This window comes from Chaetura pelagica, unplaced genomic scaffold, assembly GCF_000747805.2.
Source record: "Chaetura pelagica isolate M959 unplaced genomic scaffold, ChaPel_1.0 scaffold210, whole genome shotgun sequence".
NCBI lineage: Eukaryota > Metazoa > Chordata > Aves > Apodiformes > Apodidae > Chaetura > Chaetura pelagica.
This window is the reverse complement of record NW_009951862.1, coordinates 917,782-927,697: the sequence shown is the minus strand read 5'-3', so window position 1 is coordinate 927,697 and position 9,916 is coordinate 917,782. Positions and strand designations below refer to the sequence as shown.

The following is a 9,916-nucleotide window of genomic DNA, read 5'->3' as shown; positions in this document are numbered from 1 at the left end:
GTTGCGGTTGTTGGGGGCGGGATAAAAGGGGTGTGTGTGTGTGGGAGGGGTTTGCTGGCCCCAGGGCCGGCGAGGCGGGTCTTGCCCAGCGGCCGTGCTTCTTTAGGTAACTTTTTAAAAACAAATAGGATTTCTTCTCTTTCTTCTGACATTTTTTGAAGTCGTTTTAAGCTTCTAAGCGCGGCTCGCTCTGCGCTGGTGGTTTCTCAGCCCAAATCCCCGCGCGGGGCCTTCGCCGTCTCTGCCCCCGTCCCTCAGAGCTTCACGGCTTGGGCATCTCTCTCCTTCCACTGCTGCTGAGAACCTCTTTCGCCCCCTTATTATAGTCAGGAGTCGTAATTACGCTCATCAGGTCGGTATTGGGGTCTGCGCTTCTCACACTCCAACGTGTGTGTTTTCTCTTGGCCGAGGGTGCAGCCCCCAGATTATCCATCATTCCACTGAAATCCCTCAAGCCTCAGTCCCGGTTGCTCTTTTTTTTTCTAGAGGCATTGCTTCTCTTCTAGCAATTTCATGTAAAAACTTGGAGATGATCCTCTCGAAGTATGTCTTCAGTGGGAATGTAGGGCTAAATCATTGTTGTGAATGTAGGGCTAAGTCAGTATTGAATACACTTGAGGTTGTGGCCTAGGCAGAGGTTAACTAGAATTGTTATTTTTGCAGGAATAAGCACTAAAAAATGCACAGTCTGCTGTGCTCATGTCAAGTGGCCATAACATACTATTTACTTCCCACTCCCAATGCTTATTGATTATGGCATTTTGAACATTTGACTACTAACCTTAATCCACGAGCAATGCAGTTTTCATTCCTTTTTCTGTGCACTATCCTAAGGATGTGATATGTGTATTTTTTTTTAGCTTTTAGAATTGCACATATGCTCACAGTTAACAAAGTGATGATCAGTGATGTCTGACAGTCTAGTCCTGGGGTTTAAAAAGAGCCAGATACCAATTCCAGGTGAATGTTACTGACATTTCAGCACAAATGCTTTGGAGAATTGTCACCTCATGAGTACAGAAAATATAAATAGGGCTCTAACATGGAAAATAAGCAGAGAAACAGAACTTTTTAGTGAGAAAATGTGCCCTGTGAGTGACCTTTTAATTATTGTTCTTTTTAAATCTGTGGACAGATATCGCCAAATTTTGGAAAAAGCCATTCAGCTGTCGGGTGTAGAACAACTTGAAGCTTTGAAAGCTTTTGTAGAAGCAAGTAAGTCCAACTGGGAGAATTGGTTGCACGCTGAGCAAGGGCCAGAGGTCTGTGGGATTGCATATTTGTTAGCTTGATGTGAGGCTACGTCAATGCATGATGGTTTGATCCTGTTGGAGGTTGGACAGCTAGAAGTGTTGTGTCCTTGCCACATTCAGAAGTTGGGGAGAATGGACTTGTAAGCTTTGTAAGTTATTTTAGCTTTCTGACCTGTGAGTGTGGAGTGTTGGAAGGTGAACACATCAAATAGTCTCTGTTGAATGCTAAAATTGCTATTGGATGCCAAAGTGTATTCAAACTAGAAATCCCCTTCTTCCCCTGGCTCAAGGTAGCTGGAAGAACTGTCAAGAAGAAGTAGTTAGGAGTTTTGTTGTGTTGTGTTGGATTTTTGACTTGTTGAATGCCTCAGTTTCAGCAACTGAGAACAGTGATTCAGAATGAAACATCTCTCTAAACTAAAAATCATAGTAAGAAATTCTTTGCCATTTGTCAGGGGTTAGAACTCTGGTGGCCTCTAGTGTAAACAACCTGTTTCTGAGAGAGAAAAGGTCACCTCTTAAAAACAAACAAACAAACAAAACAACCCTTCTCATGGATACAAATTTAAAATTTTAACACATTAAAATTGAGTCTAAAATCAAGTGATCACTTCCAGTGAAGGTACTGACAGGTGTTGTGTCCACCCTGTGTTTTTCTTCCATGTGTCTCTGAACCAGTGGTGAATGAGAATGTCAGTCTAGTGATCTCACGTCAGCTACTGACAGATTTCTGTACCCACCTTCCCAGTCTTCCTGACAGCACAGCCAAAGAAATTTACCACTTCACCTTGGAAAAGATACAGCCTAGAGTTATCTCCTTTGAAGAGCAGGTGAGAGATCAATAACAAGGGGGTTTTGGGTTGTGGGCTTGGCTTTGGGGTTTCTTTCCCTTATCTGCTGAGTACTTTAAGTCTTTAAAAAAAGCTGTTGAAAACAGATATTCCTACTTAAGTGTCCACTTTTGTATTCCTGTGCATGCAAAACCTGAGCTAAATGCAGAGAGGGTCTATGGCTGTGTGAAGAATACAGACTTTGTCCCTTCATTAGGATGCTGGGCAGGTCATTCCTCTGCTGTCAAAAAATGGCTTCTTACAATGAAACAATACTTGAGCTACTGGAGATTCTGTCCAGAAACAGACTGGTACTCAGTGTATTGCATTTTACCCAACTAATGGAACGGGCAGGTGATGCAAAGGTCTTTGTGTGTAGTTTAGTCAAAATCATTTTGCCAGGAAGTCCCATTTCTAGTTAAGTACTGAATGTGCCACAGTCCTTTTTCAGTTCAGTTCTTGGTTTTGTTGTGTATTTGCCATCATCTTGAGAAGATGATTATATTAAGGTGTTTATATTAAAACAGAAGATGTTTATCTTAAAAGCCTTTAGGATCTAGTATTTGAGAATAAAAGCTAGGCAGTTTCTGTCATGATTTGTATTTGCTTCTCTTGATCTTTCGTTTTATTCTGTCTTAACTGAACATGCTCCTCTTTATGTTATGATTATGCTGAAGTTAAATCAAGACACGAGGTGATGATGTTGGTGTTTTTTTTAACCACACTTCTGCTTGTAAAACCCAGATTATAAGCACTGATATTTTAGCTGCTGACAGCTGCTCTACAATGGAGAATTTTCTACATTAGGATCTGATCCTAGTTCATTCATACCTCACAGGCATGACATGAGGCATAACTGCAAGAAGTAGCTTGTGAATCTTGGTGCTCCAGTTCTTAAAAGCCTCATTTCATCTTTTTAGAAGCTTTATAAAATATTTCTGCTTACTACTCCCTGAAGATAGCCCTTTTTTTATCTTGTCACAAGCTTCAGTGGAAATGCTTCAAATCAGCACTGATCATTAACAAATTTGAGCCAGGAGACACCCACACAGGAGTCCTCATGTGGGAAGAGTTGCATGCGTGCAGGTTGCTGCTGGATTATCTGTTGAAGGAATTAATGAACAAGAACAAATGCTGTGAGAGTAAATACAGAACCCTTCAGTTTTTATAGCATTTGCTATTGATTTCATTGCTGTGTAGGTCGCTTCCATCAGGCAACATCTTGCATCAATCTATGAGAAGGAAGAAGACTGGAGAAATGCAGCACAAGTATTGGTGGGGATCCCTTTGGAAACAGGGCAGAAGTAAGTAGTGTGCTAGATAGACACAGTGCTGCACTGTTAAATGTATTTGTTCCCCTTGTATTTGACTAGACCAGCAAGTGAGAATTTTGAGGTTGCATATTTTCCCAGAGTTTCAGTAGTTCAGGTCAGAACTACTGCCAGATGGCAAAATAATAGCTTGATGACTGTACATGTAGATAAACAGTTTGATGGGTCAAAATATTAGCCTAGAAGTTTTGAACTATTTATTAATCTTGTTGATAAACAGCCTTTTTTGATAGTGTTTGACAGATTTTTAGAGTGCACGTTTGTGTCTCAGTGGAGGGTATTATTTCTACTGGTGTTTGTAGGAGCCAGTTCTGTATTGGCATTCTTCTCAAATTTCCTTACCCTGAATGGAGATTACTAATTTTGGTATTAGGGAAGAAGAAAGCAGGGTAAAGCAAATGCTGCCATGTGCTTGAGAATGATCATATATGTTTAGAACAGCTAAGAGCAAGGGTAATTGTGGAGCAACTCTGAGCACTTGCTTTTCTGTTTCTCTGCAGACAATACAATGTGGATTATAAACTGGAGACCTACCTGAAAATTGCCAGGTTGTATCTGGAGGATGATGATCCAGTTCAAGCAGAAGCTTATATTAATAGAGCTTCCTTGCTTCAGAATGAATCAACAAATGAGCAGCTGCAAATCCATTATAAGGTTGTCTAACTTGCTTTATTGCTTTCTCTTTCTAAAGGGAGATGATTCCACGTGGAGATGTTTTTATGCAATGCCACTTAAACTTTCAGGATGGGAAAGGAGACAAAGGCAAAAGCTGCTAACTGTTTTGGGGACCTTGATAGTCACATCTTAGCAATAATTAAACTGCTCCTTCCTTTTAAGTCTGTAAAGGGTCCTTAAATGCCATCTTTACTGTTTGAAGATAAAGCTTTAACTTGAAAACATCTGAAATACTGTTGGAAATACTCCTTCCACCTTTGCCTGTAAATCTAAGAGGGGGAAAAAATCACATCCAATATTAGGGCCAACAGAAGGCCCCTGCCCAACAGTAATTAAATAGTACATCCCATCCATAAAAGTAAGTCTCAGGTAGGAAAGTAACTTCTGACCTTTTGCTTATTTGGGTGTTTACTGTGTACCTACTTCATACACTAATTTCTCAAACCATTTTAGTTTGAGCAGTGATACAGTGTGACAGTACCAATCAAGTGTGGTAGTGTTTAAAATCCTAGAGCACAAAGCAGATGTGCCATGAACTGTAATTCAGGGTATGGTGGTTTTGGTTTGTTGGGTTTCCCTCTTCGTTTTTTCTCCCCCCTGCTATGTTTGGAAGTGGAAATATTTTCTGTAAGCATTAGGAAAGCACAAAGCAAGGGAGTGAAGAGAGATCAGAACCTGTGCTGAAGGGGAAAAGTTGTCAGTGTCAGTAGTGAAGGGGGAGCTTACGTAAGGACATTATCAGCTGTACAACTTGTCATTTACTTAGTTTCTGGCATTCAGACGTTTGCAGTGCTCAACATGTGAATAGTGCTGGGAAATGCTTCCCATGGGACTTCAGCAAGGGCTTTACAAGTCAAGATAATAATTCCAAGACACCAATTTTCCTAGGATGCAGTAGAGCAAGATTTATGTGAGCAGTCTCTTCATAGTGTGCTAGTTTATACCCATCTACATTATGCAGCCACTCCTGTTTTCTTCTTCTGAGACCTACTTTCTTTCCAGGTTTGCTATGCTCGAGTTCTTGATTACAGAAGGAAATTCATTGAGGCTGCCCAGAGGTACAACGAGCTCTCCTATAAGAGCATAGTCCACGAAACTGAGCGACTGGAGGCACTGAAACATGCTTTGCATTGTACTATTTTAGCATCAGCAGGTAAAACATGCCTGATGTTTTTGTATAAAAATCCCCAGATTGGTATTTCACATTCCCTGAAGCAAGTCAGCTCGTGCCTTACTTGTGGGGAGGTATCTTGTCACTAAGATGTGGGGATGAATCCAGAACTGGGAACACGGGGATAAAAGATGATACTTTCTGGGTTTTACCTCTGAATACTTAATGCCTTGGTGATGATTTATGAGGGTTCTTCCTGGCTTTCCCAGGACAGCAGCGTTCTCGCATGCTTGCTACACTCTTCAAGGATGAGAGATGCCAACAGCTTGCAGCCTATGGGATCCTGGAGAAAATGTATCTGGACAGAATTATCCGTGGAAATCAACTGCAAGAGTTTGCAGCGATGCTGATGCCTCACCAGAAAGCAACCACAGCTGATGGTACCTATTTCTCTAAATCATCCTCACACTAAGTGTTCATCCACAGGAGTTAGATTTGCCCGATGCAGTCAAGAAATGTGATGGAAAAGAATTGATTATAGCTTCTGTGGTCCTCTTAAAATTATTTCCCAGCGTGTTACCCTTATGAGTGTAGTTTACTAGGAAAGCTTCTTAGCCATAGTTCCTCCTTCTGACTGGATATTCATGTTTTAAAATACTCTTACAGAAGATAACAAAATTTTCTCTGTCCATGCACAGTGACAACCTCCCAGTCTCTGTCCTTTTGAGCTTCTCAGGTTCTAAGGCAGTGTTATAAATAGGATCCCTAGAAACATGTGACGTGCATCTAGTGGTCTGATACACTTACTTGAAGTGCTTCCTGACTTGCCAGGAAGATGACAGGGAGGGGATGACTTGGACCTCATACTGTCTCCAAAATGTTTTCTCATCCATCTCACCGCTATCTTAGTAACTGTGTTCTTCCTGGGATCTCCAACAGTGGGAAATAATGTGAAATAATGACTTCACTAGAATCCTAAACACACTTGTCTCAATTTTCTAAAGTAGAATATTGAAGTGGAAAAAATACAGAAGCATGAAATACCACTTAATCAGAAAAACCTTCTTAGTGAACAATATTCTTTGATTAAGGACAAATAAACAACTGTAATAGCAGAGGTTAAAGGTACTTAGTAAAAAAGAACTGCAGTCCTTTGCTTGGGTCTATATGTTGTTTATTCATAACCTGTACTGTTTTTATAAGTTAAGTGATGCAGGTTAATTGTTTTTTAATAATGTTCTTCAACTAGAGGTTAAGAGATGAATTAGTTAAACTGTTAGAATAAGAAGATTAGAATTAGAAATCAGATGAGAGTTTATCACCATACAAGCACAGAAAGAGAGAGGTTAGTTGTATCCCCACAGAGCTGTAATGAATTTAAAAAATAAGCAATGGTCTTTCCATGTGGCAAGCTAGGAACTGGTCACAGGAGCTGAAACTGTCCATCCACATGTTGAGTGTTGTAGCAAAATCAAGGGCTCCACTTGATAATTCCAGAAAATAAATAGAAGTGTTTGACCTGCCTGTCTTACCATGAGCCACGTGCCATCCAGTTCTTTTTGTTCGCTCTCCTCTGTGTAGCATCTCAACCTTGCTGTGCAACATAAACCAAGTATTTCAGGCATCCAGTAATGCTTTTTTTTCCCCTCTCATCTAACCCCTAAGGTTCCAGCATCCTGGACAGAGCTGTTATTGAACACAACTTACTATCTGCAAGCAAACTTTACAACAACATTACTTTTGAAGAGCTTGGAGCATTACTAGAGATTCCTGCAGCTAAGGTATCAGTTTTCTTTATCTTCTGTAAAAACAGGGAGTGTCAGAGACATGAGAAAACAGCTGTGGGGAATATTAGGAAAATGTGTTCAATATTAGGAAGTAATTGTGAATATTCTATATTATAAGGAAGGTTAAGTATCTCACACATCTTATGAAAAGAGAAGGTACATGATGTGAAATAAACAATAGGGGACTTGGATGCCACTGCTAATACGTCTAATCATTTCATAATTAGCGTTGCCTGTAGGTTCCCACTCCCCAGCGTGTGGAGATATTGAAAAAGCCCATAAGGACTAAGAAGTCTTAAAACATCTTTCAGAAGCCAACATCTTTCTCTCTTCATGATTTCAGGCAGAAAAGATAGCTTCTCAGATGATAACTGAGGGTCGCATGAATGGATTCATCGATCAGATTGATGGAATTGTTCACTTTGAGAGTAAGTTCGACCATACTAATTGATTTTCTTATTTTTTTTTTTAGTACCAGTCAGACAGCTTTTTGAGTTGTTGCCTTCCAGGGTGAGGAAATGAAGTTTCTTACCATTTTAGCATCATCTGAAGTGAACTTGCTGTATTTTGCCGTGGCCAGGAGGTGGCAGAGCTTGCCTTCATGGAGGATCACAGTTCATCCACCCTCTCTGCTCTGCACTCTGTTAACCCGCAGACAACTGTGGTTTTATTCCATCGGCCTCCTAATAGGAAGAGGTTCACCAGGAAGTTCTCTGTTCAAAACTACCTTGCAACGCAGGAGTTAGGCTTGTAACAGACAGCCAAAATCGTTGTAGCTTTTGAATGCAGAAGCTAGCATGATGTAGCTGCAAGGAAGGCTTCCTCTGTAAGGTAGAGAGGGCAGTGGCAGAAGAAAAGGTAAGGGAATTGCTAAGACTTACTTGGTTTTGTGTGGGTTGGGGTTTCTTTTTAATTGTTGTTGTTTGTTTTTCAGCTCGTGAAGCTTTGCCAACCTGGGACAAGCAGATTCAGTCACTGTGTTTCCAGGTTAACAACCTGCTGGAGAAGATAAGTCAGACAGCCCCAGAATGGACAGCTCAGGCAATGGAGGCTCAGATGGCTCAGTGACTGTGCAGCCATTGTCTGAATGGAGGCAATAAACTGCCTGCTGTGCTGGAAGAAGAGAACTGAGTAGGACTGAGAACCAAATGAGGAACTCACCTTTATTTCCCCACCTTCTGCTTTCACTCTGTTTTAGAACACAATTAGGTGATACCATCTTTGGTTTGACAGCCCCACAGTTTCCTGAGCACAGAGTGATGCTGTTGCTGTTTCTACATTGTTCTCTTTTGTACCCTGCTGTCCTGAAAGCTGTGGTTTCCAAGTAGAAGAAGCTGTAATGTCTGAAGGAAGCTTTGGTTTTGGTTTATTTAATTTAATTTTTTTCCACTGTATTGCTATAGCTTTGTAGCCCATTATTTCCTATGATGCTTGTCCTGCTGTAAAAATGTAAGTGCCATTTTCTTTTAGTTGTAATAAAGGCTGGAATGAGCCAGTTGGTTGAAGTGTTGCTGAGATCTCTCTTTTTTCATAAGCAGTAACTTGAAATAAGCTGTATTTTTTTGAATTGTTAGTTTTAGCCCCTGAAAATGTTAAATGAAAACCAGGCTTTTTCCCTCCTTTGTTTATAAAATACAACTCTGAAATCTTAAGTGAAGGAAACACTGACCTTTCTTTTGCATTGATGCAGCAGGGCACAGAGTTGTCTGTGCTGAGAGAAGGGGTGAAAAAGAATGTTCCCAAGAGAGGTTGTTGGACTAATACTGTAAACGATGAGAACATAGCACATGCCAAGTAAGGTAGGCCAAGCATGCTCTTTGCTTTATTTTCTAGGTCAGCCTGAATTGGTAATTTTACAAATGTATCAATAGTTTTTTGGAACTGAAGGTGTAACGAGAGGCTCTGACAGGTAGGGATTCTGCACTACAAAAGATGAAACACTTTCTGAAATGAGAGTGGCTGGAGAACATTGTGCAGATGACTTCTGTAATGAGACTCAGGGAGGAGGTAAAGGTGTTGTGATAAGCAAGACCAGCTTGAAATGCTTATGCATAGCAACCAAGTCACAAAGTGGCCCTTCTGATATGGGTCAGTCTGGAGTTGTGCTTTCTTTTACCATCCTTATGATCTGCCAGATAAAAAAGCTTTAATGTGTAATTTGCTGGAGAGGTTTTCACAGTAGTTGTTCCTGTCGAGAGGTTACATTTTAGCTCCTTTTTCATTTCAGACGACTAATAATACTGGTAATGAGTTTTCAGTCTATGATGATCCTAGCCTTTTGCCTCAAAAACTGGAGGATGTTGATGTCTTCTGGAGTCAAAGGTTTTGGCTTAATCTGTAAGTAATGCCTTGATTTTTGTTTTGCTTTTTTTTTTTTTTTTTAAGGTGTTTATGCATTTAGATTTGTGGTGCTGTTAGATTTTTAGAAAAGCCTGGAGCCTCCTGAAGGGGGGTTCATCCATAAATAGGATGGGCTTCTATCAGTCTGGTGGGTCTTATTTCTGAGTCCCAAAACAACTGGCCGAGTAAGTTCTCATGGCTCCCAGTTGGTAGTGTGCTTTAATGTCTTTGGGAGAGGGGAAGTGGTGACAGAGCAGCTGTGAGTGCAGGAAGGAGCTGCTCACCCCTTGTCAAGTTTACTGTAAAAGAGAAGATCTTCCAGATCCTTGTTACAGATGGAGGTTGGGTGGCTGTTGTCCTTCAGTGTGAGCTGACTTAGTCCAGTGTAAGAGTCTCTGTCTAACAGGGTTGATGTCTGGCACTCTGGCCACTCACCTCCAATACCCACAAGTGTCATCTGTCTTGCTAAACAGCCTCCTGCATTAACCACTGACCCAGCAGAGGTAGATAATGTGTTGGCTGCAGGAGAGATGCTGGTATTTCAGCAGATGGCAGTAAAACCCATGCTGACCACCAGCAAGTCCTGAGA

At 40.9% G+C, this 9,916-nt stretch overlaps 1 protein-coding gene across 1 annotated transcript; it reads left to right on the top strand.

Moving 5' to 3' along the window:
* The first annotated feature begins 1,082 nt into the window (after positions 1–1,082).
* COPS4 (COP9 signalosome subunit 4) lies at positions 1,083–8,482 on the top strand. The gene is made up of 9 exons (XM_009993844.1): positions 1,083–1,215; positions 1,932–2,083; positions 3,284–3,387; positions 3,915–4,068; positions 5,092–5,242; positions 5,470–5,640; positions 6,866–6,981; positions 7,331–7,415; positions 7,922–8,482. The coding sequence occupies exons 1-9, from the start codon at positions 1,083–1,085 to the stop codon at positions 8,053–8,055; spliced, it is 1,200 nt and encodes a 399-aa protein (XP_009992146.1). The 3' UTR covers positions 8,056–8,482.
* The last annotated feature ends 1,434 nt before the right edge of the window (positions 8,483–9,916 follow it).

Coding starts and splice junctions, on each gene's coding strand:
- COPS4 (XM_009993844.1), top strand. CDS start 1,083: ATGTGCCCTGTGAGTGACCTTTTAATTATTGTTCTTTTTAAATCTGTG. Junction 1,216..1,931: donor GAAAGCTTTTGTAGAAGCAA/GTAAGTCCAACT, acceptor TCTCTGAACCAG/TGGTGAATGAGAATGTCAGT. Junction 2,084..3,283: donor TTATCTCCTTTGAAGAGCAG/GTGAGAGATCAA, acceptor ATTGCTGTGTAG/GTCGCTTCCATCAGGCAACA.